Source organism: Manduca sexta, chromosome 13 (assembly GCF_014839805.1).
Source record: "Manduca sexta isolate Smith_Timp_Sample1 chromosome 13, JHU_Msex_v1.0, whole genome shotgun sequence".
NCBI lineage: Eukaryota > Metazoa > Arthropoda > Insecta > Lepidoptera > Sphingidae > Manduca > Manduca sexta.
Window position 1 is genome coordinate 13,573,555 of NC_051127.1, and position 18,080 is coordinate 13,591,634.

General features: G+C 35.8%; 3 protein-coding genes across 3 annotated transcripts in view; 2 read left to right on the forward strand and 1 right to left on the reverse strand.

Moving 5' to 3' along the window:
- The first annotated feature begins 1,234 nt into the window (after positions 1 to 1,234).
- Positions 1,235 to 3,576, forward strand: LOC119189212 (protein Fer3-like). The gene is made up of 4 exons (XM_037438264.1): positions 1,235 to 1,273; positions 2,036 to 2,129; positions 2,856 to 3,022; positions 3,397 to 3,576. Exons 1-4 carry the CDS (start codon positions 1,235 to 1,237, stop codon positions 3,574 to 3,576), a joined length of 480 nt encoding a protein of 159 aa, XP_037294161.1.
- A 6,404-nt stretch (positions 3,577 to 9,980) lies between these two features.
- LOC115454499 (hemicentin-2-like) lies at positions 9,981 to 17,246 on the reverse strand. Its single transcript, XM_037438265.1, has 10 exons — positions 17,243 to 17,246; positions 16,469 to 16,669; positions 16,153 to 16,316; positions 15,335 to 15,488; positions 14,868 to 14,998; positions 13,551 to 13,710; positions 12,778 to 13,116; positions 12,144 to 12,413; positions 11,480 to 11,653; positions 9,981 to 10,321 (listed from the first exon to the last, which is right to left on the reverse strand). The coding sequence occupies exons 1-10, from the start codon at positions 17,244 to 17,246 to the stop codon at positions 10,149 to 10,151; spliced, it is 1,770 nt and encodes a 589-aa protein (XP_037294162.1). The 3' UTR covers positions 9,981 to 10,148.
- A 168-nt stretch (positions 17,247 to 17,414) lies between these two features.
- The window catches only part of LOC115449130 (roundabout homolog 3), a 16,913-nt gene continuing 16,247 nt past the window's right edge, over positions 17,415 to 18,080 (forward strand). Inside the window, 1 exon segment of the mRNA XM_037438266.1 lies at positions 17,415 to 17,418. Coding sequence (XP_037294163.1) covers positions 17,415 to 17,418 — 4 coding nt within the window.

Consider the following 18,080-nt stretch of genomic DNA (forward strand, 5'->3'; position numbering starts at 1 on the left):
AGCTTCTTATTCGATTTCGGCCATGTTAGTTTTATACATCTTGTGACCTAATATGTGTCATAGCGAATCCTCAAGTTCTTCTAAAGACATTGGACTCCTTTTTAGTCTTATTGATGAATGGTAAAATCTAGACATCGTCTAGAGAAATCTTACTGAGAGAAATCTATATGATTTACAAGAGAAGCAGCAGAATGCTTCTTTACCTACCTGTGCCGACGAGATCTTTCTTTGTAAGTGAGATTTCATTCGTACGATTGTAGTTTCCAATGAATATCCTTTAAAACAATTGCTATAGAAAACATATTTCTCAAATATACAGGGTAATTTTAACATTGATTTAAAAAATAAAACAATATTCTCATCCTTTATTAGTTTTCTTAAAAAGGATAAGATATTCTAACTATAGATGTAAAATAAAATAGCGTATGTTTAGAACCCAATAAAAAAAGTAATTTTAATTATACATGTACCAAGCTTTTATTACTACACATATACGTAAACTACAAATTTATTCAAAAACCGAAAACTAAAACCACTAATTTTGGCGAAAACATTAGTTATTCAAGAATGATTTTAGCACAATGCAGAATAAATACTAATAATATTTGGCTTAATTTAATAACGCAATGTAAAAATAATCCTGTAAACTGTACAAATCGTCGTATACTGACTGTGAACAAATCGTCGTAAAAGTAAGTATTTCCTAATATTGCAATGTTAGAAGAGACTTACAATTAATAATTTTGAATAGAATAAGTAGATAAGTAATATGGCTCAGATTTACTAGTTACATGTGCTATCCTTATGGTTTAGATGTCATTATTAGTAGAAGAACTGTACTTTCTGATAATCCATAAATGTATGTTTTTTGCTGTAAGACATTAGAATTTAGCAGTATTTTCCATTCAGAGCAATGATTTTCATGGACCTCAACCGAGTCTCTCAACTGAATGACCATAGAATGAACATGGATAACAAAAACATGTCGAATGTTCATGTTGGGTCCGTGTCGATTACCGTTGGGAACTCAACTCTCGGACATTTCGACGAATACGTCTATTTAGGATAAGATATTCAGTTAGACAGGTCAAATTTTGAGAGAGAAATCTATCATCGAATCTAGTTCGGTAAAGCAGCGTTCAAGCTAAGCAAGGTCTTCTTCGCCAAACCACTGTGGTTAAGGACAAAAATCTTCGATCCATGTGTGTTACCAGTGTTAATATGCGGCACTGAAATGTGGCACCTGACTATCGGCTGCTTAAGAAGGTTCACGGTCACTTAGCGTGAGGACACAGAATAAATACTAATATTTGGCTTTAATAAAAACTCTGTGTTTCTCTACGCGATCGAATGAAATGAGGAGATCCATAGAAGAAGGAAAGTATCCAACATAGCCCAGTATATTAGCAACTTAATGTGGCAATGGGTAGAGCAAATAGTGCGCAGTACTGACAAGCAGAAGGTGCAAAATAGTTCTTGAGTGAAGACCATGTACTAACAAATGTAGCGTAGCAGGTTCACCTGCAAGGTGCGAGACAACTTGACAAAGGTAGTAGGCTCACATGGGATGCAGGTCGCCTTTACAGCTGCATCTGAAAATCTTTAGTGGAGGCTTATGTTCAGTAGCGGACTTCATGTGGCTGATGATAATGATTGAATATTAATCTATTTATTAAAAGAATTTGCTATTTCTTACGACATGCAGATATGTATACGATCCTAGAATATCTTTAGAGCAACCCAGAAGACCTGAGAAAACCTAAGGTATCTAAGCAACGGATATGAATTACTGAGTATTACCATTAATTACAACGACATAAGGTGTAGGTTTCAATAATAATAAAATATAATAGGTATATAAGGTGTAGGTTTTGTGTAGGAAATAGGACTAAGGAATGACTAAGAAATTTAACCTAGAAAGTCACTGACTTTTTACCTGACCAAATGAATAAAATAAAGAATAATATACATATTATGTATCGATGTCGACTATGTGTTCTTTGAAGGATGATTTCTAATAATTTTTATTGTGCAGGGCAGCGAAGTGTCCCCGTACGGGCCGCTGTGGGACGCTCCGCCGGCGCCAGTTCCCTATCCCGACATCCTGGCTTTCCCTCCAGCCGACCTGGGTATGTAAATTTAATTTACTAATGATTTGTGTATTATACTTAATTTTGTACCTTGTATCCCATTCCAAGCTGGGGTTGGTACAAATGTTTTGACGTATGTTGCGTTTTTCTAAAGTGATATTGTTTGGCTTAATTTTTCCGATCATCCCTCTGGAGTTTTAGTGCCACTTACACCGTGTAGGAAAACTGATAAGTAATGTTACCCAACTCCTTGAATTCGCTGCTCCTGATCCACAGCTCATGTCAGCTGCTACTATTTTAAAAAGACGTCGTGTTCTTTATTTGAATACTTCAAGTGATTTCTTCTAATTTATACAAACATACTGCGGATACAATGCTCGTCTCTAAGTAAAGAAATAGGAACTATATAGCTGCCTTCTACGCCGGTTTTACGCGTCGGTAGGTAGGTACCCGGGGAAGCTTCACCTCTGCCTACAATGTTGCTCTACCATTAAAAAAATATCATACAGTTTTAAATTATTTCCATTATTTGTATTCTCGGTAGTTATACCATATTTTGTTTTATATTAGTTGATGAAAATTCTAATGCTAATGATGCTTCACAAGCACCTAGGTACCTACCTACCTGTAAGTATATACCTACTACTACAACGACTACAAGTAGTTTGTGATACTGGCACTTTTCATTCAAATTGACAGCTCCGGATCCCACCCACGGTCTGGGTAATCGATAATTTGTGTTAGATAAGATGTTTATCATCACAGTGTGGTCGGCGGCAGGATGCGGGGGCCGCGGAGGTCCACGCTCCACGCCCGGGGGTAAGAAGCCTCGCCGTCGGGTCGCGTCGGTCGCACAGCGTCGCGCCGCCAACATCCGCGAGCGGCGACGCATGTTCAACTTGAATGAGGCGTTTGATAAGTTGAGGAGGAAGGTAAAAATAACTGGCATTTAAGTTTATTTTGGTTTATGATGTCCCATCGCAAGAGGAGCTACTGCTTTAGAAATCGTTTGTGTGAAAATAATTCTTTTAGCGTACAGAAGAATTTGTAGAGGTACTTACTCTTATTTGACTAAAAAGTCACAGCTGTAGACTCAATTAGGAAATTTAGTGGAAAGATTTACTTTCATAAAAATTTGCAAAAATCTATATAACGCCCCTCTCTCTTTTAAAAGCAACTAACACTATTAGATAGAAAATTTTATAATGAGTAATTTAGTAGTTTAAATTTTTCAAAAATATAGCTTAATCTAGACGTTACTGTATTTGATCTTTGTCAATTGACTCAAATGCGTTTCTTATCCCAGGTGCCAACGTTTGCTTACGAGAAGCGTCTCTCCCGCATCGAGACCCTTCGCCTGGCCATCACGTACATCAGCTTCATGTGTGAACTGCTTCATGGCTCTCCACAGCCACATCACACCTCACACGCGACGGTACACTCCTCACGTCATGTTTTTGATGCGGAGGTCCCGTGGTGCGCCTAAATTCTTTAAGACGTCAAATTATAATTTCTCATCATCTATAAATACATTCTCAATATAAATGATGAAAATTAGGCATCTTTGTTTTGGACTCCGATCCTGTTGCTTGAAATTGTGCCATATTTAGATGTAAAAATAGGTTTTAAGATCATTCGTGAAACTTTATGGAATCATATGTTGGATCTAGTAATAACAATTTAAAAATCTTCATTTACGATTTATATAATTTAGTTAAGAGATCTTACACGTGATAATGAAGCTAAGAAAATGATTATTTTCTATCCAATTTACGTAAATCTAGTCAAGTCACTAGTATATTCTAGTTTCTCACTTTGGTTATGTATTCCTAGATTAAGTATGTGTTTTGCGTATCTATGTACTAGTCAATGAATGTCTTCCGCTAGCTATAGATTAATATATAGTCATTTGTAATTAGAGACATTAAATAATATATTAATTAGTATGAGTACATTGGTATCATTTATTGCTTTAGTAGTCTTTAATTTTTTCGAAAACCTTACCACAAATTATTCATAACCATTCCTACTTCGCTTATTTATGCAATGGTCTATTGTATTATAGTTTGTAATTTTTCTCGTTATTTAGTATAATTTATTAATCACCACGATTGTTTCCGATGAGTAATAAAAGCTTTCTCTACTAATGACATTATTATAAAAGACTCGAGTATTACTATTTTAATGTTCAGTAGAATGTGTGAATACTGTGATAGTGTTTGTGGTGTCATAAAGTGAATTGTATTCAAGATGCGTTGTTTTACCATCATTGTAAGTACTTTTAAATTGTTTGTGATTTTTCGAGATAAACAATCCTTAAGAATTACGTCTCTGCCTTTTTCGTAATTATCGAATAACCGTATAATCAGATATAGATGATTTTCATAAATATATTTGAATATGACATACATTTGTTTGTTTACAGTGTATGCTTCTTGCGATGCTAATTGCTGTATCCGCAAATGGTCGAACAAAAAGAACAATACCTTTTATAGACGCATTCAAATCATCGTTATTAGGAATTCCGAAGAAACAATCAGTTGCTGAAGATGTTTTACTATATAAAATTCCCGGATACGACGATGTTCTACTAAAAGTTACGCCCAAGAAATTACCTAAAAAGGAAGCAGCGCCTATACAAATTGCACTAACAACTAATTCAATAAAAGATAACACTCAACCACAAAACAAAACGTGTGAAGACGAGCCAAGCGGTTTTCAACAGGTGGTTGACTTAATAAAAGTTGGTATACATAATAAAAAACAACTTTTAGGAAAACTATTCGGACCCACGCCGGTAACACCAATAATAGTTATAAACGAACAAGTGAAATATCCAATAATACAAGAGGTTAAGCCACCACCTCCACCCGCGGTGGGTGTAAAATACACCCAGACTGTTGAAGTGGATTCGAAAAAAATTACGGTACCAATGCCTGTTGTTACTAGACCAAAACAAGTGGTCACTCAAGTTGTTCAACCTACTTATTCCTATAAGCAAGGATCTAAAGGTGGCACAGTGACTTCATATGAATTTGAAGATAACCCAAACGTGATTGTAACTGAGTCCGTGGCAATGCCTGCCTTGCCTCCTTATATTAAATCAAGATTTGAAGAAATCGTTAGTACTGTTGGCCCAATAGCTCCTGTTGCTGTGGAAACAGATTTTCGATTTCCAGGAGCAGTTATAAGGAAAGATATTGTGTTCGGTCCACCAATAATTCCAGGAGATGTTGGACATGTCATAACTCCTCTACCTCCAGTGGCACCTACGATTTATCCCCCAGCATTTGCAAGACTTCAGAACATGGGATATTTCGAGGGGGGAGATTTCTATGGCCCACCGATACTTGTCGAAGAAGATATTCCTGTATTATTACGTAGTCAAACGAATATTTTCAAAATGCCCGGTCCTAAAGGTGAAGTTAATGTGAAAATTACCAAAAATAATTCTCCAATTTCAGTTAATAGTAAGATTTCTACCGAAGCCAGTTCTAGCAAAGTAAATCTTGGTACAAATATTAATCCCGGATTACCCTCGACCCCGGGTGGGATTTCTAAGACCATACCACCACCGCCATCTCTAAGTAAAATTGAGTCTAATTCAGGACCTAACTTAATGGCTCCAGCACGATCACCAATAAATCAGAGATTAGACAACAATGTAAATAATGGAATATCTGGTAACAATATGGTAATTAACGATGAAAAACGTTCATCTTTTATATATAAACAGGTCAGTAATAAAAATATGCAACCGCTAGATGTTTCACTAGCAGCTCCTAACAATAATAAGTTAGGAAACAATAATGGACAAATTGATGATATTGCTAGCAGGATGTCGAATTATTATTATGTTCCGGCCGCCCAAAGAGCTCCACTGCCATTTCAAGACGCCCAGGTAAACAATATGGGCACCGTAAGACACTGTTTAGATGTTATTCAAGTAACAAAATCGATTGTTTGTCCCGAGCCATTTTATCGCAATGATGGTTATTTTAAAAATAGTCCAATTGTAGTATCAGATAATCCTCCTTTTGTCTATAAACAAATGAATGCTGATGGATCCTCCATGAGCATGATGGGCAGTCAAAATAACGTTGTGGTAGATGTAAAAGAGAAAACGCAACCAGACAACCGAGGGGACATACCACAAACGAGTCTTAATAAATGAAAAACGACATATCCTTTAAGTTATTTATTACAATTATTTAATTCTAGTATTATGCTAAGCATTAAATTGTTAAGATATTTATTTCAATTTGTAAATAAATTTTCGAAATTTCAGTAATATCTATGGCACACTTGTATTTATGTGGGCACCACATTTGGCGTATTTTAATTAGTCCTATGTGCCTAAATCAATACCAAATTTATACATAAAGAAGACTATGAGCTAATTTTTCAATTATCATATAAGTAATTCATAATAAATAGAACTGTATATATAAAGATTTCAATTTGTCTCACTTTTAACGAACTTTCTTCACTATTCAGTACGGTTATAATTTATTGAATAGCTTTATTTGACGATTGAAAATTGGTCTTATGTGGATACAGTTTGGGAAAAAAGGATAAAATATTTTGACAAATACGCCAACTGCAATGCCTACACTAGCGCTAACATCGATTGAATCGTAATATAGAACATACATTGTTTCTTTTATTAAAATTATTTCCAATTTATTCCTTAAGTGGAAATACAATATAATCTGGGGAGAATGTAATTATATTTTATTATTCTAATAAATGCATCTTGTTGGAATTTGTATTATTGAATGTATTTAGTGAGGTCTTAGAGTACTTAATAAAATTTGATGGAGATATGTTTGAAGAAGTTTTATTTCAGCCTTTAACTTTTGTTAGGTTGTTGCAAAACTAGGATTTTATTTAATAAGATTCATCGTTTACGAGAATTTTAATGTGGTCCTAGACTGAATTTGGGCAGTGGAGAAACAAAACATAAGTAAATAGGTATATACCTCTCCATTTTTTTATGAATCGGTCCTAAAATTTCGTTTAAATTCGGTGGATACGGGTAGAGTAAACAGTAGAGTGATCTAGTATACTCAACTAGTTCAAAGTTCTCTACCAATAGTAGTAGTTAATTTGTTTAGGCACTCTACCAAATCTGTTTACATTGGTATAGCTAGTATAACTCTACTGTATTACTATGCGATTTACTCTTCCCGTGTACAGCGCGCATTAGCGCGTTTCAAAACCTTGATATGTCATGTAGTATTTTTTGAATCCAAGTTAACCACAATTAACTCATCAGTAAGAACAATCATTTGTTATTGAAATTTACAACTTAAAACATTGCAATAAATAGTATTTTAAGTTTATTTATAACACTTTTATATTATTTGACACTGTTAACTACCATAAAGCACCGTATATTACACTGGCGGCTGATTTTTCTTCATCAGATAAAATGTATCGAATATGTAACTATCTATACCTAGTCTTGCCATAAATATTGTAATAAAGAAAAAAGAAAATTGTTAACTGCAAATAACATTTATTACTTTTACAGTGTGTCAGTTTAATACATAAATATAAAACAATTAAAAATATAAAACCTTATTCGAAGTGGTCTCCATTGGCTGCAATACAGTCCTTTAAACGATGAGGCCAGTTATCAATAGAAGCACGCACTCTTTCCATGGGAAAATTCTTCACTGCCAATCGTATAGATTGTTTTAGGGACTCCAAATTATCATGGCGTTTAGAGCAAGCTGTACTCTCTAAAACTGACCACAAATCATAATCCAGCGGATTAAGATCGGGACTAGACGACGGCCAGTCTTCAGCTCTGATGAAGTCCGAAACGTTCGATTCCAACCAAGACTGCGTGGACCGAGCTTTATGACCCGGCGCCGAGTCTTGCTGGAAGGACCATACTTGGTTATTGAACATGGTGATGTTAAGGGGCTTAACTACCTTCTCAAGAATGGTATCTTGATACACTTGTGCCGATGTTTTGATACCTTTTTTCACAAAAAATATGGCTCAGTCACTCCTTCATAGCTAACACCCCACCAAACCATCACTGAAGTCGGATAATGTCCACGTTGCACTCTGTCGACTAATTGGGAAGCTTCCTTAGAGCTTTGAGCATAAATACGGTCATTTTGTTTGTTAAAATGTTGCTCAATTGTAAAAATTTTCTCATCCGTAAACAAAATTTTTCTGTGACCTCCCTTTGCGTACCGCTTCAGTAGTTGTTTCGATTTTACCACCCTATTCTTCTTTAAATTATCAGTTAAGAAATGGCCAGTGCGTCTCTTATAGGCTGCAAGTCCTAAGTCATCTTTTAAAATACGCGACATGGTTCTAGGTGCTATCTTCATTTCCCGAGATAAAATCTTTTGCTTTCGGACAGGATTTCTTCGAATTCTTTCCCTTACTGCTTTGACCACCTTTTTCGTACGAACACTACGTGGACGGCCAGATCTTTTCTGTCACAAACAGAGGAGGTCTCATTGTACCTATTAATAGCCCGGTACACAAACATTTTACTAATACCAAGTGTATGGAGAGTTTTAAAAATTGCATTTGGCTCCATACCTACTTTGTGTAATGCTATCACAGCGATTCGGTTCTCTTTATCACCCCACACCATTTTAATATCGCAAAATATTTTACAATGTATTGGCGCCAAAATGAGAAAACACAATGAACAATCGTATAAAAATGACAGATTCGAAATTCAAATGTAATATTTTTTTATAATTAAGTGTAACAGTATTTATGGCCAGACTAAGTATATATAAAAATCAATTGCTGTTCGTTAGTCTCGCTAAAACTCGAGAACGGCTGAACGGATTTATCTTATCTTGGTCTTGAATTATTCGTGGAGGTCTAGGGAAGATTTAAAAGGTGAGAAAAATTCGAATAATTGCCGGGAAAATCCTCAAAACAGCATTTTTCTATTTCCCATACAAACGTTTTCTAACTAATACGTAGAGTCAATTTGAGCTTTATTGCTATTGTATAAAGTTCACTGTTGTCTAAGCAATGTAGGTGTGTTCCTAACATCAAAGCAGTGTGCGTTGGAGCACAGAATATAATAATGTAATGTCGCGTTCTGAAACTCAACAAAAGTGATATCGCGGACCCGACTAAATTGAACAGTCACAAAATTTAATATATAATTAGTTATTTGGTTGGCTTCACGATATTATTTCTTTTGTTTTACTTTAAAATGCATGTTTTCGTTATGGACAATTTTTGAGCTACTTTTGCATATCTATACTTATAATAAATCTGTAGAGAGGTCAATTCTGTACATGAAATATATTTCCAAAATAACTGGGGGTGATTAGGGATCGATACTGATGCTAAAAATGCAATTAGTAAAATTTTTGTCTGTCTGTCTGTATAACCGTTATAGAAACAAAAACTACTCGACGGATTTTAACTTAACTTGGTACAATTATTTTTCATACTCCTGAGCTGGTTATAGTATACTTTTCATCACGCTACAATTAATAGGAGCATAGCAGTGATGGAAAATGTTGGGAAAACGGGAGAAGTTACTCCATTTTTAAGCTTCCGTCATTTCGTGTGCAACCTTAATGGTTAAAAGTTCCTTCGATTTCACCAGGATCCCATCATCAGACCCTGACCGGACAATCGGACCACCTGCATACCACCATAAATTAAAAAAACATCCCGACAAATTGAGCACCTTCTCCATTTTTGAAACCCGAAATCCACGCGGGCGAAGCGGCGGGCGGAAGCTAGTACAATATAAAACTGAGACAATTGAACAATTTTATTTTATATTTTTTATGTATTTTTTACGGCCAGTGGTCGAAATTCGACCGTAAAATTTAAATTATTTGTAATATTATTATTCATAAATTATATTTTTCTGTACTTTATTTTGTAATATTATTTTTCATAAATTAATTTTTTCACGCGGGAGTGTGAGATTTGACATCATTAAATTTCATTTAACTCTGTTTAAAAAGGGTACAAAATGTTTTCCCGTATTTATATTATCTGATTGAAAAACCAGCCGATAATAAATCCTAGTTACACCAAATACATTCAGACAGCGCTTTCTCTGTGGAGAGTGAGAGTGACGTCGGGAGGCGGCGGCTCCCACCGGTCCCAGAACTGCTTCCGACGTCGCTCGAGGCTGCTGGCGAGTGACTCGCACGAGCCGTCGGAGTACACAGTACTGCTCGGCCTGATCGTCGACGAGCCGCGGATTTTATGTTCTGAAAAGATAAAGCCATGTGTTTACTAGGCAACAATATTTTTTTTACTAATTGTGAGGCTAGACTCGAACTATTCCGATTCTGAAAATTATTTCATTTATGTGACGCTACATTAATCGTAAAAGATAATATATATATTATCTGTTTATCCCGAATGCAGGCGATTACGAGGGAAAAGATGGAAATAAAGGCTAGTTTAACTATCATACCTCATTTTAACGATAAAAATATTAAAAGCTATAATGATTTAAATGTGCCTGTTAACTACAATAAAACGAGAATAGAGTCAGAATAACAACTGAGCGGAGTATTTGAAGAAATACGAAAACATAAAATTATATGACACCATTTAAAATATTATGTTTTGAAGTAATAATGTAAGCAATATTGTGTATCAATTTTTAGGCATTTTTTTCCAAAAATATTTAACAAAAGTTAGGCTACGGAAAATTTACGATTTTATTATAGCCCGACCAGAAAATAAAACGCTTGGACATATTGTGGTAAAATACGGTACTAATTTCTTGTTGCAAAAAGCGTAAGTGGCGCCCTCGAAGAACGATACTCAGCATTATTACAATTCATGTTAAGCAACACACTGACCGTCAACTGTTGTCTAGTAAATTCATGGCTGCCAAATGTTCATGTATGTTAGGGATTTACAAGATCGTTTAAAATTATAATGTCTTCCAGGAAAGTAGGTATTTTATAGCAACGGATAAGTTGCCTAGGGGTAGAGCTTCAACGGGGTTCCTAAATTTCAATTGTATATTTCATATAGATTATAAAAACTGATATTTCAATAAAAGGTGAAGCGGAGCGGTGTATAAGATGTAGCTACCTCACTGGCTAAGCAAATAGTTTACCTCTATGGTGGTAGAGGGCGATACTATCGTCCTATTGACAGTTAACTTCCTGGAGTTAACCCCCACGATTCTTAATTTTTTATCTACGGCATTATCAGTCAAATTTAATATAAAATATATTACGCTTAGTCCTGTCACCTGTGTGTGTATCAGTGATTTGATCTCCATTTTATGAAGAATATAAATTAACAAGTTTTAAGTTTTAAATGAAAAATAAACGAACACTTTGTCTGTTCGAACAACTTCGCTGATTTAAGTACATTAAAGTTTAGATTTAAATTATTAAACCAACCCGCTACGTTGTCCAAGAAGTTCCTGGCGACGTCGTCCAATTGCAGCACTTGTATGACAGGTGCTGCGGGCTTGTTCCGCGGCCGCCGCGCCAGGCGGATCGCGAAGATCGTGGTAATAACGAACAGAATCACCGCCACTACTGCTCCAATGGCTATTCCCACATCCTTGTTCACTGGAATTTAAAGAGTTCCGTATACAAGGTGGTAAAACCTGTTATAGTGGCCCACGTAAGTATGTCGCGTTTTGGGATCTGTCTGTGTATATCCGGTTCCAAGAGGCATAATTGTGTCGACTGCTGAGGGATAATCATCTCTCGTTAGTCGACAATCTATTGCACCCAACTTCACTTACCATCAGGTGGAGAAGGATCACTATGCCGTGCACGTTTAAAAAGTTATAATAAGGAAGAATGGTTTTATGTTACATTTGTTTCGATTAGACATAATATTCGATCGCGAGTAATATACAGAGACCATAGAATACTTCTTATTGTTTCTTCATAATAAGTGCCTTTTTTGAATCAAGACTTTTTAGGCGGTTGCAGGGTTATGAAGACAATTATAAATCAGTATTTTTGCCGCTCGTCAATCAATAACTGATCACGTATGATACAGTCAATTTCCAATGCCAAGAATTAAAAAAATATTATGTATCCTACTTACAATGCCACCACGGAGGCGACGCGGCTTGCAGCAGATTCTCAGTAGGCCGCAACAGTAACGCTCTCGAACATCCATATCGATTGCAAGCCAGCGCCCCAGCTTCGTCTCCCGCGCCCATCTCTCCCAGCCCAGCTCGGACCAGCCACGACCCACCCTGGGCCATGGCCTGGCCGGTACCGAACCCCATGGACGCTCTCTTTTCCAGCACTAACGAGGAATTGCTGGTGGACAGCCTCCATACTGACACTTCGTAATACGTCGCGTTTTCCACTGAAAGTTGTGATAGTTATGTTAATGATGTTGACGTTAGATCTATGTTTTCTAGGCATATTACGCGCACGGAGGAGTGTGAGATTTGACATATTTTAAGTTTGTATAAAGGAGTGCAGAAAAATAAAACTTATTTGGTCGATTATCGACCATTGGACGACCACTAATAATATTGAATACATTAGGTAATAGCAATTTCATTATAGATTTTATCAGGTCGCAAGTTATCCGCTTGTGTATCCATCTAGATACCGTCGGTTTTTCCATTCCTCCGAATTCTTGCATAATTTTTCAAAACTGACAATGAATAAGTAATTCAATGTCACATGACTTATTTGACTACAAATATGACATTTCTGCTTACCCGGTACACATCGTATATGAAACTCTCCGTACTCATACGCGAGGTCACATTGCTGCGGCTGCTGAGGTCTCAAATGTTCGAAACTAAAGGTCTTCTCACACGGGACTTCCTGATACGATATGCCGTTGTTTCCAGAACAAGTTGCTTTCAAAAAGTCAGACAAAGGTCCATTGATTTGGTCTAATGGTAGGATATGAGACCCTGTGGTTAGGTTTTGGGGTTCAAATCCTGCCGGTTGAACATGCCAGAAATATGTATCAGGTGCTGGTAACGCCTTTAAGTTACAGCTTAGAGTTTCTTTTACGAGTCTTATGCCTCTGTTTGAGCACTCTGGTGGATCTGGAAGTAGAAAATGAAACAGCTTTAATAAGAGAAATGCATGGAGAGAAGAGAAAAGAGAAGTGCATAAAGTTGAAGTGGAATGGACTGCTGAGACGAATGTCCGCAGGTTCAAAACCCTGATGGCATGCAACTCTGAGTTTTTTAAAGTAAGGTGTGTATTCTTTGTGAATTATTTTATCCTTTAATGGCGACCGAAGCTATCGTGACGAAACTTGCATACCCGAGAAGTTTTCTATAAAAATTATGAGGGTATGTAAAGTGTGCTAGTCTGCACTAGCCCAGCGTGGTGGACTAAGGCCTAATCCCTATTAGTAGTAGAGAAGGCCTGTGCTAAGCAGTGGGACAGTATATAGTTTAAAGTTTAACAATATAAACCCTGTATATAGTAATAATACAGGGCTGATATTATGATTAAGTGAATAGAAACTTACAAAACACGGTAATAGAGATGGTTTCAGATCGCGTCTCTCCCACAGAGTTGGCTGCGGCGCATGCGTACCGACCGGTGTGCTCTCGAGTCGCTTCTAAAACGTAAAGCACCTGGGACGACACATTTTTTCCCCATATATCGCCTGGCTTAATTAAACTATCCTGAAATAAGAAAGTATTTTATTTATACAAGTGATGAGACGAGCAAATAGCTCGCTTAATGGCAAAACCGACGACTACAATCAATAACACCCAAAACGTCGAATCACAACTCTTAATGCTATCTATCCGATGATGCCGGTCGTTAAATATCAGGTGTTAAATCTCATTAGCCTCAATGATTATACTGTTTACAATATACTAGGTTGGTACCACTTGGTGAACGAAATAGATAATGTAAAGTTTCCTGCTGATTTAAAAAATAACCGATACACGATTGTACAACAACGCAAAATTATAACTTTGTTACGTACGTAACTCGAAAAAGAGTTGGAAAAACAAACTTTTCGGAAACAAAACAATTTGTTTTAACTTAGCATTAAAGTAATTATCTTCAAGGATAACAGGAAGAATAAAGATAAACGCCAAAAAGTATATTAAATGTTATCTTACTTCGCACATTTATTTTTCTTAATTTGCAAAGAACGGGTCGTAAAAAAGTTATGACAGCAGCGGCAACGGCTGTGTAAACCATCAAACTTCAGATATTTCCTAATTCTTTACATATTTACGTAGATATTTTAATAAAGCAATATATATTAGAAGATTCCAAACAATGTTTTAGCAACTCAAGCACAATTAGTGGCATTTAACCAATATATTTATTGAAATTTTATAAGTTATCAGCGAATCCTTCTATTAATAATTATTGGCATACTAATAGCGAAAATGTACTACGTAACTATTTTAAAATATTCAAATGGAAGTCACTAGTTTTTAAGAAATACATTTTCAATATAAAAAGACACATGCCTACTGGCAAATTTTAAGCTTTTGCGTGTAAACGTTAATTAGCATTTAGGCTTTCCTCCCGGAATAATTAACGTTATTTCATTGATGTACCTATAATATGTTTGACAAGTCCCTAAAGGAAGAATTACGTAATTTACATATTTAACATACAGTAGAAAGTTTTCGTCGAGTTTTACGACCGATTCTCTATAATTAGGTACCGAGTTTAAAATGAACACAATGATAATTTTTCGAACAATTTGTTATTTAAAAAGCGTCGTTATTTTCTCCTAATTACAATATATTGTAATTGCCAGGCTTTCTAAAGATCATAAACAATTGTAGGTTGAATCACAGCGGGTACTCACATTAAAATACCAGTAGACCTGTAGTATCGGCGGGTTAGCCTTCACTTCGCATTCCAAGTGTAGCGAGTCCACTTCTACCACCTCGTTTTGTTTGCCGAAGCCTATTTTGGACACTTCCAGTATTGGACTGTCTGAAAATGTATACTTTTATTATCAATCTGATGTACGAAGGTAGGGGATGGAAACTAATTTGTTCTTGAGATAAATAAAATATAATACTCCACAAATGTATCTTCTGTAGATTTGAACATTAAAAAAGTCTTGATTTTATAACTATTTTTAATAGGTTTGATAGTAAGCAGTAAAACAATATATTTAATATTTATTTTTAACAAATTTGGGAGTAAATAGTAAAATAATCTTCATTTATAATTTTTTTAAATGGAAGCGAACGCTAAAAAAGTGTAAATCGTTTTTTTCGTATACGATAGTTTACTTAGAAGCCATAGATATATAAAGATACTTACAAGTGACATTGAGAGTGAGGACATCAGCCTTAGACCCCCGGCTGGGCGCCATTACGGGGTTGGTGGCTACGCAGGCAAGCGTTGCGCCATTGTCGCCCACCGCGGGGTTCAGTTTTAAGTATGATTCCGCGGTACGGCTCGAGTTAGTCCAACTCTGGAATATAGTGAGAATGTTTTAAGACTCGATTAAGGCTTAGCGTTTTAGTTAACTTAGTATCTAATTTGGCGTTAGTAATAATATTTAAAAATCAATGAACTATTAAGTGAAAAAAAATAATGACCATTTTGTTGTCTGGAAGAGACACATCGCTTCTTAGTGATAATAGCGCCTATTGTTGCACGTATTTTTTAAAACAACAGTTTTACTTATTTTGCTGTACGTGGTGTACAGTAAAGTGTTTTCATTCATTCATTCATTCATTAATTTTAAATAGATTTTTCTGATAAGTTATACCTAATTTAAAAAATGCTTATAATACAAATTAATTAATTATCATTTACAAACAATTATATAATCCGATATAATTAAAACTATAACACTAAACACTCAAGCCTATTCCCCAGGGTCGTCCCGTATGCAACATCTACCGGATTTGGTTGGTATGCCGGTGTAGGGTGCTCATAGAGAGACTCGGTAAAATCTTCGATGCGATGCTGCTATACTCCCGATTGTCAACATTGGGTCGTAAAACCAGTGACAACTGTTCCACTCACCCCCCAGTGATGATAGCGATAACACGTTATTCCCAAACAAAAAAAAAAACCTGTAACGAGTTAGTTTTGATTCACAGGTAAAATTAACCGTAATGTAAACTAACCTGATTACTATGTTGCGTAAGATGCCGGTGGTCCAGCCACCAAGACAAATCGGGTTGCGGGTACGATCCCCGGGCGGTGCACTTTACCACTGCTGGCTTTCCTACTTGCAGGACGCCGTCCGCCGTCCCAGACACCCAGTGAATTGACACGTTGTACGCAGGAACTTAAAATCAACATTAGGTTAATAACATGCTTGTTGCTTTACATTTCGTATGCTAAAAAAGGTCCTTATAGGTACTGCGCAAGTCCCTGGACTGTTGCCACCCCCTGCACCCTCCCTAATGCCGCCACTGATTATGAATTTATTTTACTCACGGTATAACTCAATTTCCAAGCTAGCCACCAGAGGTGGCGCTAGTTTCGTGTTTGAAGCCCTACAGGAGAGGGCCGCAGCATTATCCCTCGTCAGAGGCAGGTATAGCTCGTTCTCCCTCACTTTCGGGATATCGCTGTCACCATCCGAAGCGTCCACTAAAGTGTTGCCAGAGTACCAACTTATTCTTGGTGGAGGACGACCTGGAAGAAACCGCAATGATATATTTTCTGATTGTTTTATTCTTAGGTTCGTTTTATTCTCAATTGAAAATGCTACAACCAAGGTATCAAGTAACGGTTACTTATAATTTTTTTTTTTTTTTTACATTTATATGTACTATTGAACCCAGTATTTTTAGACGTTGTCAACGATTTTTCTAGTAAACATGCTAGGCCTTAGGTTCGTGAAACTAGTACGACTGATCAAGAAAAGAAAGGGATATATAAGAAACAGTCCAGGCGTTACCCAGTATAATTGCTAACAATCAATGGATTTTTTAGGTTTACGCGACTGTTAGACATGGGAATAAAACTAATTTTACCGCGGATTTAGATATTATTCAAAGTTATAATATCTATCTATATGTTACAATTATATATATATATTTTAAATTTAGCTTTGGCTGTCCGATCTATGCAGCATTAAGTCAGTATCTTGAAGTCTGGCACCCGGTCTTAGACAATCAATGGATAATCTATAAATAAATGCTAATGACTGTTCCTTTACTTCATTCTACGTACAACATAATTAAAGTACCCAATCAATGTTCGAACCCATTATCGATTTATGAAAGCGTGTCGGAAAAAACTTAGAGTTAAAATGTTAATTCACAAAACTATTTCAACAATGTCGTTAGAAAACTTCCGTTAGAATTCCTTGGTAAATCACCTAATTAGGCCATTAGATTTTTAACATGAAATAGCTAATAACTTAAACTGGAAAAGAATGGGTATTAAAAAATTCTTGGCGTTCTTTATACGTGGAAGCATTTAATCAATTTAAGTAAATGAAAGACAGTTCAATATAACTTCGATGAGAACTATTGATAAATAGTTGAAACCATCGATTAAAAGGCCGCTTTATCCGCATTATACATATTTAAAACTTTAATTAACAAGTTAGTTTCGATTTATCATTTATTGGAGTATTCTCGAGAAAAAAGATCGCATTGAGAATGTGCCGCTTCGAATAATGTGTTCCAATTAATGAATTAGGCCTGGATCATGTTGCATAGACGAAAGCATAGATTACATATTTTATTTGTATTTGGATATTAAGAGTGAGTATTTTTTAAACGTAGAACAGTTTAAAAGATTCCTGTTTTAATAAACGATCACAATCGCTTTTTTAAATCTATCGCGAAAATTGACCAATCAGAACAATGGTTTTTTTGACATGTTTACAAACGTGTGATTGAAGATTGAGATTCGGATCGTTTATTCAAAACAGCTGTAAGAGGAATCTAGTTGGGCATGGACAAAATATTGCTGTATTAATAATTTTTAAAATAATATACTTATCAACATACATATGACAATTTTGTTCAAATATACTTAATCAATAGTTATAATTCTCTCGGCAGCCTACTTCCACAACTCTTAACAAGTATTG